Raw genomic sequence first — 25,036 nt, forward strand, 5'->3', positions numbered from 1 at the left:
AAAAATATGCAATCTAGAAATGCGATCCATCCGGTGGCATCGTGCAAATAATGGTCTAAATCAAAGGAATGAAATGCACGTCCCCCATGACCCACAGTGTCGCTAATTTGTTCAATAAGATTTTACAGTTCAAACACGTGCTGGGTTTAAAAAATACGCTTTCGACATGGCCGCTGCCAGAACAAAAAATTTACGTGGTGCTAAATTATGACACACTTTATCAACGATTCAAACAAAGAATTTAAATTAACTACGTGTGTGGGAGAAACTGTGGCGTCGTCGTCGTTACGATTAATTTTCGTTAAACAAAGGCTCTCCCTTTTTTATTAACTACCAAACCAACTAAATTTAACCTAGCTTTTTTACCGCATATTTCACTCACACGAAAACAAAACAAAGTGACGCGCCACCTACACCCTACCAAATAAGTCGTCTTCTCGCTACCAACCCTCTAACTAAAATTCCCTAGTAGAGCTACAAGCTACCAGAAAAGAAATAAACGTGCACATGGTTGCCTATGCTTAACAATTTTCTTGATTGAAATTTTTTCAAATTCAAATTATTCAAATGCGATTTCGCACCGTTGTTATTTTTTTCCTAACGTATTTTCCAAATATCATATAACGCAAATTCACGTGAATTGTTAGATTTAATAATCTTAATACGAATTATGACAAAATATGTCAAAGTTGCGAATATATTTATCTACAAATAGTCAAAAGTATTCGAAAATAAATAATATTCCGGGTTATATGTATAGACGATTTTATTTAATGACTTTTAATTTGAGACATAAAATCTAAAACTAAGAAGGGAGATACTGATCAAAAGATTTACCTTTTCAGTAGTACAATAAAATTCATCCAAATTGCTTAAATCTAATGGCGGAGTCATTTCGAGACACCACGTCGACATCTTAACTTATGAATGTCATTAGCAACAAGATTAGATTTAGAGCGTGTTCATCTATTTCCTCGAACTCGCAGACATCGGAGATCACGTCGCCAAAATCTGGTCGTTTCCATCTCAGATCTAATAACCGAAGGTAGATAGCGTTATTTTATACGTCACACAAAATTCCAGCGGTGAGGTACTCGTACTTATTATTCAGAGTAAATTTTCTATTTATGTGCGCTCTTTGTATCATTTCATTTGGAAAAATAACATTTATTTTAATTTAAAGAGTGCACCCTCTAAACGAAATACCCGAAACTGTCACTGGTATGTGGCAGTGTGGGTGTTGTTTACGACGTGTCTGAATGCTAAAGCATTGCTACGAAATTGCGTTGTATATTAAAAATTTCACGCTGCATGGTAGTAAATGTGCCGTGTTAAAGGACTATGAAAGTCCGGGATCGTTCTTCATCCGGTTGAACTTGGTCGGTGTCACCATCCATCAACATGCCGCTTTGAATTTAGTTTGCTAGCAATATTTTGAAAGGGAAATTGTGCATTAATAGGCCTTTTGGGACAGGGGTTTCTATCGGATATTTTTTAGATGTGTTTTGCTCAGATCGAGTGACATGAAAAAATATATAAATAAGCAATTACATGGGGTATTAGTCTTTTATATTTATCTAAAATTTAACCTCATTCTGATTCACAGTACTATGACAGTTATAAATTCATACAAAATCACAACAACCTCCAGAAACAGCAGGTTTAATTTATTTAGGACTAAGCTTTACACTCGTGTCTGGCGAAAATGCTATACCTTTCAACCATAATTGAAAAAGCTTCCAGGTTTTGTAGTCCAGGAAAATTAGCCGTAAATTAATGAAATACCGGATAAAATCCCACCAACACAGGCTTTTGAGAAGCCTTCTTTTAATCATTAGATTTCTACGAACGTAAAGAACCGAAAAAGAAAAATTTAAAGAACTGCCTCGTGTTCAGAACAGATGTGTTTCTAATTTATATCATTTTTATTCGAATTATAAGTGGGACAAAATTAATATTCAAGAAATAATAATTTGTTGAAAACTGTAAATGATAGCAGTCAAAAAATTTATCTGAATTTATGCTCAAAAATGAAAAACCTTTTACTTTACATTTTCTGAATGTTATAATTATTATTTAAAGTAACATTGATAATTTGTGCTTTATAGTTATTTTTTAAGGTGTACAAATATAGTAAGCAGATAATTTCTCAGTGTTTGTTGAAAATGTGCGTCTTGGTTCTGCTTTGATAGACAATTTCACAATCAGTGACAAAAAGAGTTATTTTCTCTCTCGTTGCATACGTAGTTTTTCTCACTTAGTTAAATTAGGTGATACTGTAGTTAATGTGCGTATAATAAAACGGTTTTCCTTTTGACTTATTTTTAATGAACTAATTTCAAACGATTTGTCTCTTCTGTAAAGTTTGTTCTTTAACAACTGTTAGACTCTTATTATTAAGAAAAAACGTCTGATAAGCAATTTTAATTATGTGTTTAATTTGATAAACTTTGAGTCAAAGTTAATTAGATATAAGATTGTGTATAACTTCTAAAATCAAAACTTTACCTTTGATTTCAAGTCCGATTTTATAAAGTTTTTATTATTACTGAAACATCTAATACAAAGTTATTTTAAGGAGCTAATTTTAAAGGAAAAGGAATTCGACAAGTTTAATTTAATTTTATTCAAATGACAAAGTCGGTGATGAAATTTACGTGATTAATTTGAAGGGAATTAGCTTACAGGAGAAATTTGCAATTGTCGCTTGTTCTCTTATTATCGTGTTTGAAATTTTAATTGGATTAGTCAAATATTGCAAATGTTTCTATTATTTTTGGAATATTAATGGAATCGAAACTGCTGTTCAATTTAAAACCTGAACATTGTGTTAAATTTGAATGTAATTAATTACTATCACACTGACCACATTTTGGCAGACAACGGACGGCTGCGGCGGTTTACATCCTAAGTATGTTAATAGCTATAATTAGTCAAGTTTTTAATTTCTAGTTATATTTTGAAATTAGGTAGCCTACAGTTAAAGCGTTTGATTATGTTCTCTGCCATTAAAGTGTTGTTTGTAAAGTCGCAAATAAAACTTAGCGACAAACTGGATTTACAATAATAGCCTACACTTGATTTGTCAAAATTTTGAAGCTTTGGCCACTACATTTAACTATCAAAATAGAATGACACACTAGATAGATACAAAGTGGATGTAAAGAATGACTTAAGTATAAGTGACACTACGGTGTTAACCTAAATTTTTACCACCTTGAATTGTGGCTTTTTGATTGTGACTAAACCCACATCGTCTATGTATAGCTTATAATTAGGGTTCGGATTTTAGGTCGTTAAAAAATAAATAAAAGGAAACATTTTTAGGTCCCAAAATTGACGAATTAGGTTATAAAAATCTTAGTTTAGGTTAAAAACCTGAAGGAAAAAATATTTGCTCAACGAAAAAGCATACATCAAAAAAATATATATTTAAAAAAAAAACATTAAACAAATCATTATAGAAACAAATATTTTGTGTAACAAACAAAAAAATTATTAAATAAATAAACGATCCATAGTTACGTTCTCTAATTCTACTACTAACTATATATTTCTCTAAATTTTCGATTGTAAATTTACACCTTTGATCGCTTAAAACACTTTTACGTTTTGAGAACGTGCGTTCCACATCACAAGAAGTGATGGGTGCAAAATTAAATATTGAACAATCTATGTTTTCATTTATGTATGTATTGATGGTAGCATTTCCATTATCGCAAATTACGTTATTTACTGAACATATAAAATCGTGTCCTGGATTCTTTTTTAATAGAGAACATAATTTTTGGAACGCCATTTCCCCAATCTTTCCTGGTGTGTTTTTTAAAGATGTATACACTTTTTCCACAATTTCCATACTTTGGTTTAATTTTAAACCTATAGTTTCTAATTGTTCTATTGCATCAGCAACAATTTTAAAGTGAGTTTTAATGTACAAGAGGTCATTTTTAACGTTTGCTTTATTCAGGAATTCTTGAGCTTTTTAATGATTTGTGCATCTGTGGCTTTAAATGACATTACAACCTAAATCAATAGCACACTCAATGATTAGATCAATCCATATATGTATTATTATTGTCAACAGAATTTCTAATTTGATTAATTACCTGTAAATTATAAAATTTATGTTAAAAAGTTTTTAAATAAAAATCAAATGCTCATCTTATCGTAATCTTTTGGTAAATATTTTTTTTCTCAGAGTGCTTTCTGAGGGTAAATGGCTTCCGGTATATTTATGCATAAAATTTTTAAACTCAGGACAACTAACTTTATTCCATGGAATATTTGCTGCGGTAAATGCCCTACATAAATCGGTGCAAAATTGCGTAAAATCATTGTCAGAACTAATGTTTAATACAGTCTGTTTACTGGATTTATTCTCGTTCTTTTTATGTGCATCGCCACTGCAGTGTTGTTCAAAGTGTGATTTTTTTTCGCACTTAAACTAGGAAACAAAAATGTGAACATAATTCAAGCTTCATTATTTTAAATGTTTACTTACAACTTTTCCACACACTTTGCAGAATAACTCATTGTCTTTGGTTGAAGAAGGAAATTGAAAATTAGTGTCCAAATTATTCCCTAACCATAATTTGATTTTATATTTCATGGATGATTTTACCTTAGGCATTTTGAGGATTCTTTACGGTATGCACAAAAATCAAAACCGGCCGCAGCACACTCACTAACACGCAAAGACACTCAGTATCACTAACAATAAACTTCTAAAATAAAATGCTTTTTCAGAGATTCACCTCCTTCCGGCTATAATCTAAATGAAATGCAGGCCAGCGTTGTCAGTTTTTGACGCCAACTCGTACCATTAAACTCAAGGGCGTTGTTTACAACCCATTTTTAAACAATCTGCCAGCCAAAACAATGAATTCACGGAAAATCTCTATTGTGCAAGCACGTCCGCTTGGTTGGTCGTGGAATCCTATTTTAAGTCTTTTAAAATTTACAATTAGGTCGGTTAATTAACATTTTAGGTCTCTAACGGTAAATTAGGCATTTTAGGTAGTAATAAAAGGGCGTTAAATAAACAGAATTTTTTAAATTCGGATAAATATATAAATTTCCCTGCAATGCCTGAAGTGGATATAAAAAGGCCAAAAGCTTAAGATCCGAAAGCCTACTTATAATATGCGGATCTCCTGAAAATTTGACGCAAATAATTTAATTTAATGATAAATAAATTTTATATTTACAGTTTAAAAAGTGATAAAGAATGTTGTTCTAGGTTACATGTATGTTCAATATATTATAGTACAATCACGTAAACTTTACGGCATCTAGTGTATCTGTAAGCCAACCTAATTTTCACTTTCTTTCGTGTTTTCGAGATCATTAATAAAAAGAGTGATGAAAATTTGTTCGTTTTTGAAGTACTTACATTATTTGATCGACTAGCACAGAAGTTGTTTATCCATCTTTAACTGGGTTGATTGCCTGAAGTTCGTATAGTTTTGGAATGTCAATCATTATATCCCTCTTTTATTGTTTATCACCGGAAACAATCAATAACTCATAATATTCTGCGTTCGATTACTCGAGTATAATAATAATAATAACAAACAATTTGTATATACTGATTATGAAGATTACCCGTTCTTAGTTCCTCCTAAAAACGGAAATGATGTTACATTTGTGTGCAACGTTACTTTCTCAGGTAATACAAAGAATTTTTGTTTATTGTTGTATTTTATACGATAACCTACTGTAGAACCAACGATCCCTGACAGTAATAATTATTATAAAAATAATCATTTATTTCAAGTCCAACGAGAAGTATGTACATAGAAGACAGTTACAGTACAAATAGTACAATATAATTTATATGAAAAATAAAAAATAAAACGCCAACTTTGATTTTCGCACTTACGTAAGTTGCCAGCAACATCTATGCATATCTAAATCTATGCTATAGTATGGATCTTGTACAACTAAATATACAGTATTCATGAATGGATCCAACATAAGCAAAATACTGTGGGGATGTACACTTTATATTATTGCAATAATTTGTATTTATTATGATAAATCTTAATGTTTCCAAGAATTTGGTATCCGTATACATTATCTGAGGTACAAATGACAAACCAGAATCCAGGACAATACATAATTCCCTGTACATGCTGTATCTCTTGATTTCTTTCTTAGTTTCCTTCAGTACGGTAATTATAAATAAGTAGGTTATGATATTAATTTACCTGGTACATGACATAATATAGCATTTATTAGTGTTGATAATTAATTGAACGTATGACAGTAACGCATTATTATGTTATTAATTATTTGCAACTTCTTACATTATTGAACTCATCGATACAATTGTGGCCAATTTATTCAGCGAAAAGAAAGATTCAATACTTATTAGTGCCGGTTTGCAGAAGCTCAATTAAATATCTGATCGCGATTAAATTTTTAATGTGGCATTAAAGTACCACGTGACCGACTCTACGCCAATCAGATGTCAGAAAAAGCTTCGCCTCATTAAATGGGTGATTAACTTAATGTCAATTAAAATATTTTATATATACGGGCTGTTAAACGTACATATTTACATCATTAACAAAAATTAAAAACAGTAGCTGTCCTAAATTCAAACCCTAAAAATACTAGAATAATACTCGTACTTTGGTAACTTATAACCTGGATATTCAACATATTGCTTTTGATGACCAAATACGGATTTAAAAAGAATGAATAAGATATATAGCACAAACCACAAGAATATGACTTCTCTAATATCCGTATCAATCTGCTGCTACATGGATTAGTATACAGGGTGTCCCAAAATTCGCGCCATTCCCGTGAATGACATATTCCCTGTCCCGAACTGTGCCGTAATTCGCAAAAAGAATTGTCCAGGCTTTAACCGTGTGAGAACTGGAAGGCGATTAAGTTGACCAATAGAGAGGCTGCTTTTATATCCGAACGTTTCTATGTTCAAAGTTACCTATGCCAAGAACAAAAAATCGGGTAATACTAAAGTTGAATGAATTTTTTCCGAATCCCCCTCCGTCAACAAAAGGAAACAGAAGTGTGGTTATAAATTTAATCATTTTGACAATTGTTTGTCATAAACTGTCACGAAGTTCATCACTGACCTGAAGAGACGCTTCTGCGCCAAAGATGACTGATTAATGTACACAGAGACGTCAAGGTTTACTTTAAGGCAAGTAGCATGGGACAGAAGTTATTTCTGCTGCCATTCTAGTTAAATTGTGTTTAACTGGGCTGTACATGTCATAAGAGAAGCTGTTTCATTTCATCTTAGGCAAATAATACATTTATTACTATTCTACATAGTGTAGATACTGAAGAGCAGGTATTAGAAGTCATTTTCTTAGAGCCCCGTGAATAATCGTCGGCACCCAGACCAACATGTGTTTCACCGATTGTTACATCGAGCAAGAGAAGATGGATCTTTTCAACCTAGTCGGAAAGGCCGTGCTGGGGCTCCACGAAATGTACGTGTAGGTGCTGAAGAGCAAGTGTTAGAAAACATGGAAGCGGATCCTAGGAGAAGTGTCCTCTACGTAGCGCAAATAAGGGGATGCTCAACATCGACCACTCATCGTATCCTTCAAGAGAGAAGACTGCATCCTTACCATTACACGAGAGTGCAGCATCTGCGACCAACCGACTACCCGCGACGAGTACATTTTGCTCAATGGTTACTGCGACAAAATGAACTAAATCCTGATTTTACACGGCGCATTCTTTTCACCGACGAATGTTCATTTTCCCGAGAAGGAATGTTTAATACACACAATTGGTATTTCTGGGCACACGAAAATCCACATCTCACTAGGGTGAGTGCATATCAGGAGCGATTTACTATTAAACTATGGGCTGGAATCATTGGTACTACTGTGGTAAAAATTTTAATGCATCTGATAAAATTATCACTAAACTCCGTTCCTGTTTTTTTAGGTGGGGCCGTTTGTGTTATCTGATTGCCTTAATGGGGGATGCATATGCTAATTTTCTACGACTAGAGCTTCCGGCATTGTTGGAAGACGTTCCTTTGAATGTACGGCGGAATATGTGGTTTCAGCACGACGGCGCTCCTCCACATAATTCGATACTTGTACGGCGAACATTGAAAAGAGTATCGTCATAGGTGGATTGGGCGTGGCAGTACTAACATCTGGGCTCCTAGATGTCCAGACCTTTCTCCTTTGGACTTTTTTTTTTTAAATCAAATTAAAAATTACGTGTATAGAGAACCCCTAGATACGTTAGAAGACCTGGAAGAGAGACTGCACGAAGCTTACGCTGCAGTTACTCCTGAGATGTTAAATAATACACAACACAACATAATTCGACGAGCTAGAACTTGCACTGAAGTTAATGGTGGTCATTTTGAGCACATTGTTTAATAACGTTACAGTACAACGATTCCAGCCCATAGATTAATAGTATTGCTCTTGATATGCTCTCACGTTAGCGAAATGTGGATTTTCGTTTGCCCAGAAGTGCCAATTGTGCGCATTAAATATTCTTTTTCGGGAAAATCAACATTCGTCGGCGAAAAGAATGTGCCGTGAAAAATCAGGATTTAGTTCATTTTGTCGCAGTAACCATTTAGCAACATGCACTCGTCGCGCAGTCGGCTCGTCGCAGATGCTGATCGATCTTGAGCATCCAATCATTTGTGCCACTTGTTCTTCACCGTCTACGCGTATAATCCGTGTAGCCCCAGCACGGCCTTTCCGAATAGGCTGAAAAGATCCATCTTCTTTTGCTGGATGCAACAAACGACGAAACACATGCTGGTCAAGGAGCCGATGATTGGGGAAAAGACCTGTATATTCGCGCACAGCAGTGGCTGCATAGCGTGTACATTCTCCATAAATTAACATCATTTCCAAATATTCTTTATACTAGTATGAATAAGACATCAATAACTTAGTGGTATTGGTACTGATTTGTTTATAGTTTGTATTGTTCTTAAAAAAAATTGCAACTAAACGATTTTTGTTATAATTTTTATTTGTATCTTTTCAATCTCTAGAAAGTACTCACAACTTTAAAGAAACTGTTTTAAATCATCATGTGCAACATCAATATTATTCTTGAATAAGTCTCAGTTTTCAGTATCTCCCCCACATGATTGACACCACAGCAGATACCGATGATCTTAATACACCAGAGAAGTAGAGTCTCGTCTCTTTTTTCGTTGCTTAGATTAGGTATCAGCAACAAAGCTGTTCAGTAAAAATTGATACTGTTTATTGAAAATCATAAGCACCGATTAATCAAAAGCGATATTTATGTTTTAGTACACTTAATAACGTTCTTTGAATGGACATGTGGTACTCCTTTTTAGAAATAACGATAAACTTAATATCAGGCATATGATGCATAGTGAATTCTGAAAATGTACTAATTTTCGTTAAAAAGAAGAACACATTATTCACGGGGCTCTAAGAAAATGACTTCTAATACCTGCTCTTCGGTATCTACACTATGTAGAATAGTAATAAATGTATTGTTTGCCTACGATGAAATGAAACAGTTTCTCTTATGACATGTACAGCCCAGTTAAACACAATTTAACTAGAATGGCAGCAGAAATAACTTCTGTCCCATGCTACTTGCCTTAAAGTAAACCTTGACGTCTCTGTGTACATTAATCAGTCATCTTTGGCGCAGAAGCATCTCTTCAGGTCAGTGATGAACTTCGTGACAGTTTATGACAAACAATTGTCAAAATGATTAAATTTATAACCACACTTCTGTTTCCTTTTGTTGACGGAGGGGGATTCGGAAAAAATTCATTCAACTTTAGTATTACCCGATTTTTTGTTCTTGGCATAGGTAACTTTGAACATAGAAACGTTCGGATATAAAAGCAGCCTCTCTATTGGTCAACTTAATCGCCTTCCAGTTCTCAAACGGTTAAAGCCTGGACAATTCTTTTTGCGAATTACGGCACAGTTCGGGACAGGGAACGTGTCATTCACGGGAATGGCGCGAATTCTGGGACACCCTGTATGTTGATTTCCGTCGTATGAAGCGCTATTGACTGGCTAATTACTGCGTTAATTTTGTAAAACTGGAATTAATTACAATTGGTCCAAAATTCATTATGTATTAGATTTAGACCTTTATTTGAAAATAGAGCATTTAGTTACATTCAGTATCATAGACTTTACTGTCACTAGCAGCGTATTTTCCAATTGAAAGCAAACTTCTACGTTATGATTTATTCATGTTCAAGGTGGATTTGATAATTTTTCGTTCTCATATGACATAAAACCAAGAGTTCTTGCAGAATCTTGCTTAGGATGCATGGAAGACGAAAGACCACAGTCTAAAAGGTTTGTATTTAACTTTCTCTTGGGTGGAAGCGTGTAATTGACGGTATTTGATTTTGGCGGCAGCTTTACTTTTTAGATTTAGTTTTTGCGCGCATTCTGCATGTGGCAATATGATAATCTTTAAATATTTTCCAGTGAAACTTTTATGAGTTATTAAATTATTATTATTATATAGAAAGAAAATAATTTTTTAGACATACCTCAAACATAACTATATATTTTCAGAATGTACGTGGCATGAACACCAAATCTACAAAAATTTTTGTTAACGCATTGTCAATCACTGAATTTGATTTTAACAGAATCGTGGTTACAGCCCGGTACTAACAGCGGTGAATTTTTTGATTCAAACTATTTTAGGAAAAATAGGGACCATTTGGCTACTTCCAAAATTAGAGGTGCCGGTGTCTTGATTGCTGCGCATAAAAGAATCCAAATTACTGAAATTAGCGCAGAATTTTGATGTAAAGATTTCAAAAACTTGCAGCATATGGACATCTTAATTGTTAAAATAAAGTACCTAAAGGATACATTGTTGGTTTGTATATTCCTCCTGCTAGATCTGTTGAGGACTATAAACTCCTCTCCGATTCTCTAATGTCAATTAATGTTTTTTTCGAATCGGAAGTAATAGTATTGGGTGATTTCAACAGATCTGAGTATTTTAGCTGCATGGGCTCGGTCGACAGTCAGTTGCTCTAATATTATTGTCAGTACCAACCTGCAAAGATTTTGCGAATTTTTTCAACTAATTGCGGAAAAATACTGTTTTAAATGTTGACATGCGTTTATTGGATCTTGTATTCACTAATATCTGATGCGAGATTACACATTCCGCTGAACTACTGACATTTGAAGATCTTTATCATCCTGCAATTAATATTGTGTTTGAATTAGGCAAAATACTCCTAACATCGGTTAAATCAGGAGCTGACTACTTCCATTTCTAAACTATGGACTGATGTACTACATATTAAACACATAGAAGAAGAAACGCTATCTAGGGCTGTAAAACGTTTGAAACTATCATTGACTGCTGGTTACTATATAGTACCTTCGTTTTTGGTTAAGGATTATGCAACTATATATTTTCACAAAATCTTTAGCCATAATAGTCAACTTGATATTAGTAGAGTCTCTTTTCCCAAATAGCTGGAAAATATCTCGCATTGTTCCTATTCATAAAACAGCTCGACGAAATGAAATAGGAAATTATAGATCAATGACGCTCACAATAGCTTTGCCAAGGTTTTTGAAACTGTGTTATATTATTAGAGATATGCACATATCGTTAATCGTCTAACACCGTGACAGCATGGGTTTGTGAAGGGAAAATCAACATTGACTAACTTGTTTGTAAAGACTCAGTATTTGACTGATCGCCTTGATAGATGTAGCCAGGTAGATTGTGCCTATGCGGATTTTTCCAAGGCATATAACCGAATCAACCACGCAATGTTGCTTAACGAATTGGAAGGCTTTGGTTTTTCAGACCCACAAATTAAACTTCTTGGTTCTTATTTGTTTGATAAGTCTCAATATGTATATCATAAGAGTTTCTCGTCTAACAAATTTACTCAATTGTCTGGGGTCCCTCAGAGATCTGTGCTATGTCCGTTGCTTTTTAATATCTATATTGACGATATCACCTTCCAGCTTGATGTCGAATATCTGTTATACCGCTGATGACCTGAAACTTTTCTTTGATATTAACAGTGTTGAGGAATGTAAATGGCTTCAATCAAACTTAGAGCGTGTAGTTATATGGTCCAAAAATAATCAACTACCTTTGAATAGTGACAAATGCTTCATAACAACACTACAAAAAGACAAACTCAAGATTTTGACTACAAAATGGATGGGAAAATTCTGAAGCGTCCACAGTTTATAAAAGATCTTGGGGTCGCATATGACGCGAAACTGAATTTCGTAGAGCATGTTAGGCAGATCTCAATATCAGCATATATTTCCTTGGGCTTTGTAATTCGTAATTTAGGTGAAATTCAGGATCTTGAAGTGGTCAAACTGTTGTTTTATGCATTAATTAGATCCCGTGTTGAATATGTTTCCGTCATATGGAGTCCCATATATCAGATTCATTGTAACAGCTTAGAAAGGGTTCAGAGGCGTATGCTGAAGTATATAGCTTTTAGGCGGGCTGGGGTTTATCCATGTAGAGTAGAGGCTTTACATATAATGTATCATGTCAATGTTTCGAGGTAATAAGTTTGCTATCAAGAAGGCAATGTGCATATGTACTTTTCCTGCACGGCATATTAAATAATACGATTAAATGCGAAAAACTAGTGGCGATGATAAAAATACGGGTTTTGGAAGGTAAATACTTTATTGATAGAGGTAATCAGGTGGACGCTATATATATCTGGATTTCTCCAGGGCGTTTGATAGTATTAATCACACATTGCTCCTTGATAAACTTGAATGTTTTGGATTCTCAGACTCTTTTATTCTTTTACTAAATTCCTATTTATCTAATAGGTCTACATATGTGAATTATAGGGGTTTTACCTCTTACACATTTACCCAATCATCTGGTGTACCACAAGGGTCAGTTCTTGGACCTCTCCTCTTTGTTTTATATATAAATGACATCACGGAAACACTTTATACTAAACATCTGTTGTATGCTGATGACCTTAAGATTTACCATGAAATAAAAAATACATCTGATTGTTCAATGTTACAGCAGGACTTACAAAATATATTAAATTGGAGTACCCTAAACCATTTGAATATTAATAAAACTAAGTGTTATGTTATGTCATTTACTAGAAATGAATACAAAGTAAATTATCACTATAGCATAGATGATGTTATCTTGAATAGACCTAATGTCGTCAATGATCTTGGGGTAACATTTGACGCTAAATTATCGTTTTCATGTCATATAAGAAAAATTTCAGATGATGCGTATAAATGTCTAGGTTTCGTTATTCGTAACTCCAAATCATTTAATGACACCTCCACAATCATGACACTCTATATCGCCTTTGTTCGCAGTAAAATTGAATATGCATCTACAATCTGGTCTCCATGCTATAAAATATATTGTTCAGATCTTGAAAAGATTCAAAGACGCTTTTTGAAGTTTTGTGCATTCTTCGTAGATGGTTTTTATCCTATTCGTAACTTTCCACAGGACCTGCTACTATCTCGTTTCGCTTTACAAAGTCTTTCTATCAGAAGATCCATGCAAGCATCGGTAATTTTATTTAAAATAATACAAAATATAGTTGAATGTAAATATATTTTGAATCAAATTTCTCTACATACACCTAGAATCAACTGCCGGTATCATCATATTTTTCAGCCACTTCGTGCTAGAACTAATATGCTTATGTTTTCGCCTCTAAATCAGATGATACTAAGCTACTGCAGCGTTGAGAAAGATGTTGATATTTTTAACTGCAAGCTGAATCAATTAAAAAGATGTTTTCATAAATGACAATACAAAGAGGTTAAACACCAACACTGGTACCTAATAGAAAATTATTCATGGTTTCATTACATTTTAAGAGTATACATAATGGTACTTATTGTATTTTATAATTATTATCTGAGCTCACCTAACTGGGACTTGCAGTAGTATAGCTGCAATTGTGCTTAAACTGATGAAATCAATATACATGTTTTAACTTGGCTTGTAATTGGGTTTTAAAAAACCTGTTAGCCAATGTACAATAATAATAATAATAATAATAATAATAATAAGATCCTATTCTAAATTTAAGCTACAAAATCCCAAGACAAATATAATGAAATCATCGCCTCTATACCAGTTGTTAAGAGTTATAAGACTATCGAAGAGAAGGTTGATATATTTTGTTGTAAAAGTCTGGATATTAGGGAATGTTACAGTGAATTAGGAGCTAATATGTGTATATTTGTGTCTTTTACAATTTGTTTTACAATTCTTTAATGGTTCCTACTAATTGGGTCTAGACCTGTTAGGAGACCTTACCAAATAATAATAATAATAATCGTTAGAACTCATTTCAGTGGAAGTAGGTTTATCAGAGGCAATATGACGACCCAGCGTTACATCCACGAAGACTTGGAAAGTCATGTTCTGCCCTATCTTAGGACCCTCCTGAAGCCTCTTTTTCAACAAAATAGTGCGCGGCCACATGTACCCAGAGCTACACTGGAAATTTTTGAACAAAATTGCGTCAATTTCTTGCCTTCGCCACCTCGATGTCCGGATTTTTCACCCTTTGAACAAGTCTGGGACATAATAGGGAGAAAATTGCTCCATTTACCCAATCCTCCACAGACTCTGGCAGACTTTCGTCATGAGGTACACGGAGCCTGGGACGCTACACGTCAGGAGGAAATTGATCACCTCATTAGAAATAACCCAGAGGTGTTACTGAGTCCGTACGCACCATGGAGTTCCTACAGACTATTGATGTTTTCGTGCATAATGATGGTCTGATTTACTTTAAATTTTGACCATTTACTTCTATTGCTGTAATAACCACATATACAAAACTTATTAAAATATGCTTACTATTACTGGGTGTTCTGATTTTCATGTCACGTAGTTTATATTAGAATATACAGTGGCGAACAAAGAATTTCGGACATTATTTTCATAAGGGCAACGTGGTTGGCGATACACTTCGGCAAATATTTTGTGTGTTTTTGGTGTTGTGGGGATAAACGTTGTATTATATAAATATGTATGTGTTTAAAAAGAAATCATTTTTTAAGTGAAGGACGAATGTAATAACTAATCATTAATAGAAGACATACTGCTGGAAAATTTTTGCAGAACACAATTTTAATTCTTGAAATAAAACAAAATTTGGCAACTTTTATTTGTTGTCTAAAAATTGCAGTAATTGGAAAATTGTTCCATAATTTTCTAACATTTTGTACAAGATTCATGCATTTTTTCTTAATGGGCCTAAAATATTTTCTCGATGGTAATCTACCATCTAAAATTAAATATTATCTGTTGTACTTTAATATGAAAGCACGACCTATTCTCTGGCAATGGTATGGGGGTAATCTAAGAACCTCATCACAACTTTTCCGCAATATCTCGTCTGTAAAAGATTGTTTTTTTCAATCTGTTCTAAAGGATTCAGTTGTTTTTTCGAAAAATTTTAATGAAATCCCAACCACTCTTTCATTTGAGTTTTTCTGGTAGAAGATGTGGATGGTTTGTGTAACTGCGTCGAATAGTTTGATACATTGTCCATTACCATTACAGGCCTTTGTTGCAACTTCTTCAAAACAGGATTAACCACCCAATTTTGAAAAAGTGACCAGCTCATCGTTTTATGTTAGTCTCTGTCCTTATTTTCAAAATTTAATAAAAAGTTACAACCTTTTAAAGAGCGTTTATGACAACTATTGTAAAGGATTCTCATTTGCTATTATAAAGAATCATTGGCTGACATCTATAGATAGAACAAGAAAATACAAATTGTGAAAACAAATTTTGTACCACCAAAGATAGATTCCACATTGGACCATGGCGTGCCTATGAATGTAAGGTAATCAGCAGACGCCTGATTTTGTTATCAATTTTTTTGTTTACGCGAGTACTCTTAAGTTCTGCAGTTGTATAAAGAACATTTCTATCAATAGGATGACTACGTTATCCTTATTTTGAATCCATTTTTGCTTAAATTTCTGTACCTCGGATAGGCCTAGGCAGATAATAATAATAATAATAATGATAATATTTATGTATTTAGTTTAATTACAATACATCACTATTGTTTGTGCACATGTCAGTTTACAATTTATAATATTTAATTCAAATTTAAATTAAGTTTAAAATATTTTGTCATTACAAAATTCTTCAACACTGTAAAAAGCTTTGCATGTCAAGTAATGTTCTATTGTCGTTTTAAAATGTGTAAATGGCGAATTTTGTATTGCAACGGGTAACATGTTAAAAAACTTTATTCCAAAATATTCGGTACCTGTCCGAGATTTTGTCAATCTCAAATTTTTCAGACACAAGTCTGTATTATGACGCGTATTATAGGTATGGACATCGCGGTGTGTCTTATAAACGGTTAAATTAGATTTCACGTAAATCAAACAATGGAAGATATAAAGCGAGGGTAAAGTCATAATTTTAAAACGTTTGAAGTGGTCCTTACAATCGTCACGATATTTTAAACCACCTAAAACTCTAACAGCTTTACGCTGTAGACCAAATATTCGGTGTCTTGAGCTCGAGTGACCCCAAATCAATAGACCATATGATAACTGTGCTTGGATAAGGGCAAAATAGGCTACTCTCAAAGTTTCAAGGGGAAGTTGGTTATAAAGGTGTCGTAGTACAAAAATATTTTTACACAATTTATCGGCAACTATTTTCCGATGATCATTCCAAGTTAACTGACGATCAATGTGCAAACCCAGGAATTTAGTGGACTATGAGTATTCTTCAGGTATTTCTTCTTTGTTTAGACTGAATAACATATTAATGCATTTGTTTTCGTTAGTTGTTAACTTATTGCTGTGAAACCAACGCGTAGCTCTCGACTGCGCCCTTTCCAAATTGTCTCAGCAATGTTTTTACCTACTGTTAAAATGGTTGTATCAGCGGCAAAAAGTAATGAGCGAGTCTGCAAATATCCCAGAAAGTCATTGATGTAGAGTAGAAACAGTAGGGGGCCCAATACTGAGCCCTGAGGTACACCGTGTGTAATGGGGAGGCTTGCAGAGTTTGCAGACCCGTTTCTTACAATTTGCCAACGCTCTTCCAAAAAAGATGAAATTAAAAAAACGACGCCATGCCTACTTCACCCTTTTCCAAACACTTAATGACTGTATCAGTTAATGCCAGTATTGCATCAGTAGTGGACTGGCCTTTCCTAAATCCATATTGAACTGGAGAAATTAATTTATTATCTTCCAAAAAGGAACTTAATTGATTGCACAGAATTTTTTCCAATATTTTGGAAAAAACTGGTAGTAATGCTATTGGTCGGTAATTACTAGGTTTACTACTATCACCATTTTTATGGATGGGAACAATGACACCTGTTTTTAAACACTTTGGGAAGATAGAATTTCTAATGCATAAGTTAATTAATTTGGTTAATGGCGATATCAGTAAATTTTTTATATATTTAATTATAGTTACATTAAGTCCGAATATGTCAAGTGAATTACTAGGTTTTAAACTATCTATTACATCTCTAACCAGGATACCGGATATTTCAGAAAAAGATTATCATTATCCCTTTGTCGGTCATAAATTTCAGATATCAATTCTGATTATTTAGTTGCGTTTGATGTTTTTACTTCTTTTTCAGTTTATTTATTTTTTCTTTTTAAAATTTCAGCTGTCTTTAAATAGCAAATTAATGATGTTTTTCACAGCCTCAACTCGAGAGATTTTCGCACAAGAAATGTAAACACTTTATCTCAGTTCATAATTACCATATGGAACAGACATGATACCCTCAGCAAAAAAAAACAAACAAATATTTGTGTTTAATTATAAAAATTAGAAGTCGTCTATAGTAGCGTGCGTGCTTTTGCTTCGTCGCTTTGCTAAACTATAAATTGTTTTTATTTATGATTATGAAACATTATTATAAAAATTGCGTCTGTAACTCATATTTCATTCTTTCTATTTTAATACCTACTCCACATATTATCATTAAATTAATGTGGATCAAGTTTTCGCTTGTTGTCCTTTGAGTTTCAGTTCATAATAACACGGTTTATGTGTGTATCAAAAGAAATCTGAAACTATAATCACGGATCAGAATGCGGTCATTTGTATTCAGTCTTTGTTAGAAAACATAAAGAAAATTCAAAAGTTTCCGACCTCATTGTTTTTTATGTTTCTAAATATAGTTTAACTATTGCCACTTGGTGGTTGAATAGAAATAACGTGAGTTGTAATTTTTTACGATATTTTTCTTCTACGATTATTCCAAGGAAAAAAAAAATGAGTTAGAGAGATACCAATCCTTTCGAACATCGTCGAATGAACACTTAAATGCAGACTTCGACGTCGCCATCATAAAGAATGAGGCTTTTTTCCATAAAATCTAAAACATCGATTTTACTCAGTTCCCAATAATAAGCTAAATGTACTAACAATTTGTCATATTTTCTTGAACTCGTCTCAAACTTAGTAATATCACCGCTCCCTTCCTGACTTATGACCCTCGTAAACAAATCTCTGCAGGCAAACATAAAATGGAATTTGCGTCCGAATTGACACATTGTGCCTAGAAATAAAATATTTAGCCAACGGAATAAAATATCTGCGTCCTCCGAGGAAGTCGAATCCAAAACAAGATTTATTGCTGGCGTCGCTGCTAAGAGTTAGAAGCAGCCGAGTATCACGTACGTTTCAAAATTGGCGCCCGTTCTTGCGTTCCAATAATTTCCGATTACATCTGCTCTTATAATAAATGGTGCGTAGATCGTCTAGACTAAAATGTAGATGGCTATCGAACGCACGATAAATTTCCATAATAATATTCCTTGGGGTTGTTGGAAACGAATGTTAGTGGGAGAGAGACAAGCTGTCATTTGCATGCCTTCAAAAACACCTCGATGATCATCTACAACATCTGCGTCTGCTTTTTATATATACCTTTCGTAAATATAAAGATGCGATTTTTTTGCCTGTTTCGGACGTGTCTTGGTAAAATGCCAGCAATTGTTTTTTCAAGTTTTCATATTTTAACTGTTTTGTTTCAGAGGAAATTTCTGGCATTTTCGTAAAGAGCATCAGTCAAGGGAGCGCAGCAGATTTGACCAAGAAAATTAAAGTCAATGACAGGATCGTAGAGGTAAGTTCTTTGTTGTACTTTCGGTCGAGCTCGACAAAGCTCTTGATTGAACTATCACAGTGGGCGACCCTGATGTCATTATAGTGAGCACCGAATCAGAAAGACTCGAATAGTAGATGTAATTTTACTTGAATGGTATCAACATTTTTATCGTTTTGCTTTCTATAGATATCAGCACGACACTCGATATACCTCCATATACTTCCAATGTTGACATTCCGTTCAACTGGAAAATTAATTTTGTTTGAAGTTTTTCAACACACATGTTTACAGAAATATAAACAGTACGATTTATTTGCCGATTTTTTTTTTAATAAACAGGGCGTTTTCAATTTTATTTTCAATTTTAGTCGGCGTCCTGGAACGCTGTAAGTTTTCAAAGAACATTTTGTTAGGAAAGAGCTTTGTACGACGGTTTTCTTTAAAAAATATTTTATTCATCGAACAATCATTTTCATATTCACTAGAGTGTTGTACATATTTATTTCCTAAGGATTATTACATTTTTGCCGAACTGCTTAAAATCGATTTAAAAATACACTTCGTTGTCTTATTCTCGATTTCTTTTGTTTCAAACATTAGAAATTCAGAGACGGTGAATCCTTTTACATATAAATGCAAAGGGTGTATTTCCTTTTGTTCAGTTTCATTATCTGATTTTACTAATGAAGCTATAAATTGCCTTTATTTTACGTTTATTGCGTCGAAGTGTTTGGACGGAATAATTATTCTTCCACCGCCTCGACAATTTATTTCCTTCTTGGGTTGTAAATTTTTTTCAGTGATGTTTAAATAATTGAAATCTTTCATATGGAGGGTGTTTTTATATCAGATAGGAAAATATATTCGTTAGTGTAAAAAAATAGATGCAATATTTGTATATTTTTTTATTATTAATTATGGAAATGTTTTATAAAAGAATTTAAACCTCTAAACTAAATAAATAATACAATATGGTCTTGAATGGTTGATGGAAATTTAAATAATGAGATAATAAGAAAAATTCTGAAGACTAATATGGTTCGTATAATCCTGAGTGTGGAGTTTATACCAAAGCATTAAAAACACTTTAGTCCTGTGGTGTATACGTTAATTTTTGCATGACCACATCATTTAAAATATTTGAAAGTCAAGGAAAATTGTTATTTTTAAGCTAAAACTCAGCAGTTATATGGGTAAATAAAATGGTTGATTTTGAATTTATTGAAACAGTCATTTTAAGTTCGCGTTGCGAAAAGTAGCTAGAAGGCATAAATTTAACTCGTGGCGGATGGAAATTTGGATTGGCGGCCAAACTGTACGTGGAAAATCAAGTATATAACAAAGTTAAAACCACAAAAAAGATTCTAACGAACAATCTACATTTCGCTTTAATGTAAGTGTAGTTATTCCAAGAAAAGATATGGTAGGCTTTTCACTGAATAGGCACTTCTCTGCTATATTTAACAAGATTAATTATACACGCCTGCAAAATTTAATTGTTATTGTATTTCTAATTACGAACATGAATTTAATTTTTTGCTATCACGTAAGTTTTGTCTGGAAAAAAATACGAAAAATTAAATTTAAGAAATACACATTTTTAAAGAAAAGTTGGATACTTATTTTGTTTATGCATTTTTTATATACAGGGCTTTTATAAATGATTCTATGGGCGTAGTTGACCACGGATTTCAAAAATCCCGCTTCGCTGAAATTATGCCTCACAATGACAGATCTCACTTGTCAATAATGTCAATTGTAACCTGTCATTTAAAGTCGTCAGTAATTCTCGTTGATCCAAGCTCAGACCAACAAAACAGTCGTTTTCAAAACTTTGTTTTTGTCTTAGGAAGCGAAGACCGTGAAAATGGTTTATCTTGTTTAACAAGACATTTTCATTGTTATGTCTTGTTATCGCAATGGGACTTCGTAAATGAAGAGTATGTGTATTCTCTAACGGCTTGTAAGCAAGAATATCTGATCAATACCGTGATTTAATAATTCAAGGAACATTGTTGGAGGCTCACATCAAAGATGTAATTAAGAGATTTGTTCGAACTGGCAGTACTAACTAAGAGAAATCTCGTAGAAGACCTTCAATATCTGAGGAAGTTGTTGATGATTTGAGACGACTTGAGCAGAATCCGCAAATATCTTTGACAAAATTTCCTCTGCAGTCAAGAGTTTCTGTTGCAAAGAGTGAACATGTGCCTTGAACAAAATGGTGAACATTTTCAACCTTTACCTCAATAAATTTGTTTCTTGTTATTGTAATGAATTGGTTTTATTTTTATTAAAATATATGAAGCATTTAGGCAACCAGTTATACAGATGTGTGTGGTCTTTGGAATGCGTCCTTGGGCATTTAGTACAATTCAAATCTAAGAGGCGACACGTTTACATGACCTATTGCGACCCTCATAGAAACCCTGTTTTAACAAAAATACTTTTTTTGTATACGCTCCCAAAAACGGCTATTTTACGGACTCAAAAATGTCCGTAAGATAAGTCTTTTTCGGACTCAATCGCAAAGTGTTACCATGGCAACTATTGATCATCATCTCGGATATACAGTAATTACAATAATTAAATAACTATATTTAATCTAAATAGTAGAACAACACAAAATGGGTTTGTTTAACGTAAATTAATAATGTTATGATTATTAAATACTTAGTTCCCAAGCAATGCCCTGTATATCCCTGGGTTTAGGCAGTTTGCAAAAGAATGATGTCTACACGTTGGATGGCACCTTTCCTATTAGGATAGCCAATAAACAAATAATCGTGTTCAACTGTTGCGGGCCGTAATCGAACATATTTCTGGTATAATTCCAGGCCATTGACAACTTTGCGTTCAGCTCCCACTGGAAAGACTCTCTTAATGTTGCTCTTCGTATTGGGGATTACTACAATAATAAGACAATCTTCGTGTTTCTGAGCAATATCTTGAACCTTTAGTGAATGTAGCTCTTCACGCCTGTATGAACCACACACGCCAATGAGAAGGACAACCTACGAAATTAAAAATAAAACTGAGACATATCATTACAGTATTATTTAAACTTACTTTTACTTCTCATCGTCTGCATTTGTCAAAAATATGTTAATTTCTTCATGCGTCAAAATTTTTGACTTTGTGGGCTCGTAGCCTATTGAATTTCGCTTTAAGAACGCTATCAACTGAGGTTATACAACCTACTATTAAGTTCCACACTGTTCCGATGTCACAAAAATAATAAAACAACAAAAAAAACACAGAGTGAATCAATAAACATTTCCGCATAAGTAGATGCTAGACAGCTGTATCTATTTTTAGTAAAACTCACTCGCATACTACAAAATGGGACGGAGAAACGCAACAAACAGTAGTTTAAAGAGTGACTGATCAAGTGATCCAAACGTTCTGTTAAGAAGATATGCTATGGCGTTGGCACGCTTGACGATGTGAGTAGCATGTCCAGCAAAGGTTAAACCGTTATCCAATATCACACCTAAATGAGTTACTTGATCTAATGATTCAGGCACAGAATTGTTAATGCTGTACTGAACTCGATGATGTTTGTTGCCCATTCAAAATGCCGAGCATTTGTTGGTATTTTGAGGTAATAGCGTTGCGTAATTCATATGTAAATAAAGTCAAGACCCTCTTGCAGAGGCTGTTAATGGGTTACAATATAGTTTTTCGATCATCAACATAAAAAGCGTTTCTGAATTTTAACCCCACCTGTAGGTCAGCTATGTAGACTAAGAAAAGAATGGGTCCCAGAACAGATCTTTGCGGAACGCCTGATAGTACGCAGTTCCAACTTTGACTGACAATGTACGATTTGAAAGGAACTCCTTTATTCACTCTAGTAATAGTCCTTATACTTCCGCGTGTTCTAGCTTGAGCAAAAAGCGTCTGTGAGGGACTTGATCGAAGGCTCTAGGTAGAGGACGTCAACTGGTTCCGATTTGTCTAGATGAGATGTCCAGGTCTTTAAACACTGTATCAAACAAGTAAAGCGGTAGTTTTCAACTACAGTTTTGTCGCCTTTGTTGTATATTGGCGTAATCAGGGCATAACATCAAATAGATGGAAGAGATGACGACTAAAAAGAGCATTGCATGATGAAAGACAAGGGTTCAGAAATTGCAGATGCACAACGTTTGAGAAGAAGTGATGAAAAACTCTGTCATAGATAAACTATCAGGGGCTTGAATATGGCTGTAATGAGGAAGATTATCAATTGGTTCATTAACAAAAACATTGTTAAATACTGTAGCAAGTAAATTATCAGACTCAGATTCATCTGTTACTAGTTCATTGTTGCAGTCACAAACGAGGGGAACGGAAAATTTTTATAGTATTTTATATCTAATGTACTTATACACAGCTTGCAGGCCATTTTTTTTTATTTATTTAATTGAAAATTACTGAGTGGAGGATATATCCTTTAGGCACTCATTTCAAACATAATAATTAATTGAATGTGACGGAATTTATTTCTTTTTTAAAGTTTTGCACAGTGGGTGCTGTGACGGTGGTAGGATGTAAAGAGTTTCATTCAGAGAAAATCCTGTTAGGTAGAAAAAATTCGCGGCATTTTGAACTTGGATCTAGGAATTTTATACGTGGTTATCAATTTTTCTTAGTCTCCTAGAAACTAGTTCGAGGTTCATTATTGTGAGACGTTCTGCGTATGATGGTCTACGGATTCCATAGCCAAGGCGAGTGGCTCTTCGTTGCTTTTGGTCTAAGAGATTGGCATCTCGACGAAGTATTGGATACCACACTGCACTATTGTACTCCAAGTGGGGTCTAATGTACGTGATGTAAAGTTTACGGGTTGTCTCATTCGAAGGGTTCGAGAAAGCTTTGTTGAAAATATAAAGCGATGAGTTTGATCTGTTGCATATTTTGTTGATGTGTTCGGACCATGTCAGGCTGTCGTTGATGGTGACACCCAAGTCGTTAACTGACTTCACTGAGCGTAAGCAGTTCGCGTTGATACAATAAGTTTTATGGGAGTTGTTTCTCCGATGTGAAGGACGACACGTTTGTCCTCATTTAGTAGGAGAAGCCAAATCGAGCACCAGGTGGAGATTTTATGCAAGTCGTATTGAAGAACATGCCACTTTGTAGTTGGGTCGGCAAATATTTTTGCATCGTCGGCTTAAAACGCGCATTTGGAACTGATGGTGTCGGCGAGGTCAGATATATATGCCAGGAAAAGTAGTGGCGCCAGGACAGATACTTGGGGTACACCGTTTACAACGCTTCTGGAACGAGAATACTCTCGAACTCGGTCTAAAGCACGGGAGCAGTCCAGGTAAATAACATCTATCGGCTTGTGTTTGTCTAGGGAGTCTGACCACTCATTTAAACACGATAGAAGATGGGTTTAGGAATCCGTGTTGCACGTCAGGAATCGTCTATGAAAAATTGGGACAATGAATCAACTATGATTGATTCCATGATTTTGGATACAACTGACACTAGGGTGATTCGCCTGTAATTATCTGCAGAAAGCGTGTCACCTTTTTTGAAGATCGGTGTTACATAGGCACAACGCCAGTCGTCTGGAACGATAGACGATTTAAAGGAATTTGACATTATTTTGGTCAGGGGCGAGCTTAAGGAGTTTATGCAGATTTTTTATTTTTTGTCTCACCATCGACGGAATGAAATCGATGTTGACTAAGAAATTCTCGCTTGTAGGTGTAGTGAATGTTACTGTTGGTAAATTGTTTGGTTCCGGAGTGTAAGATTTGCAAAAACTCTCAGCTAACTTAGTTCAGCTACATCCAAGTTGTTGTTATATAAAGTTTCGTTGAAATGTTAAAGGAGACTGACATTTGAACATAAGGTGTTTCAAATATATTGGTAGAACTTCTTTTGACCATTATTAGAAACTAGCTGACCCCGTGA

At 34.1% G+C, this 25,036-nt stretch overlaps 1 protein-coding gene across 6 annotated transcripts in view; it reads left to right on the forward strand.

Moving 5' to 3' along the window:
- LOC135144640 (inaD-like protein) overlaps positions 1-25,036 on the forward strand; it is a 501,533-nt gene that overhangs the window by 201,583 nt on the left and 274,914 nt on the right. For all 6 annotated transcript variants that reach the window (XR_010283205.1, XR_010283206.1, XR_010283204.1 and 3 more), the window contains exon 7: positions 19,050-19,141. Coding sequence is in view for 3 of the 6 variants with exons in the window: in XM_064076688.1 (XP_063932758.1) it covers positions 19,050-19,141 (92 nt within the window). In the remaining 3 variants the exon portion in view is untranslated. The remainder of the gene's footprint in view (positions 1-19,049; positions 19,142-25,036) is intronic.

Source organism: Zophobas morio, unplaced genomic scaffold, assembly GCF_036711695.1.
Source record: "Zophobas morio isolate AGI-343-1 ecotype UQ-CSIRO unplaced genomic scaffold, CSIRO_AGI_Zmor_V1 ptg000108l, whole genome shotgun sequence".
NCBI lineage: Eukaryota > Metazoa > Arthropoda > Insecta > Coleoptera > Tenebrionidae > Zophobas > Zophobas morio.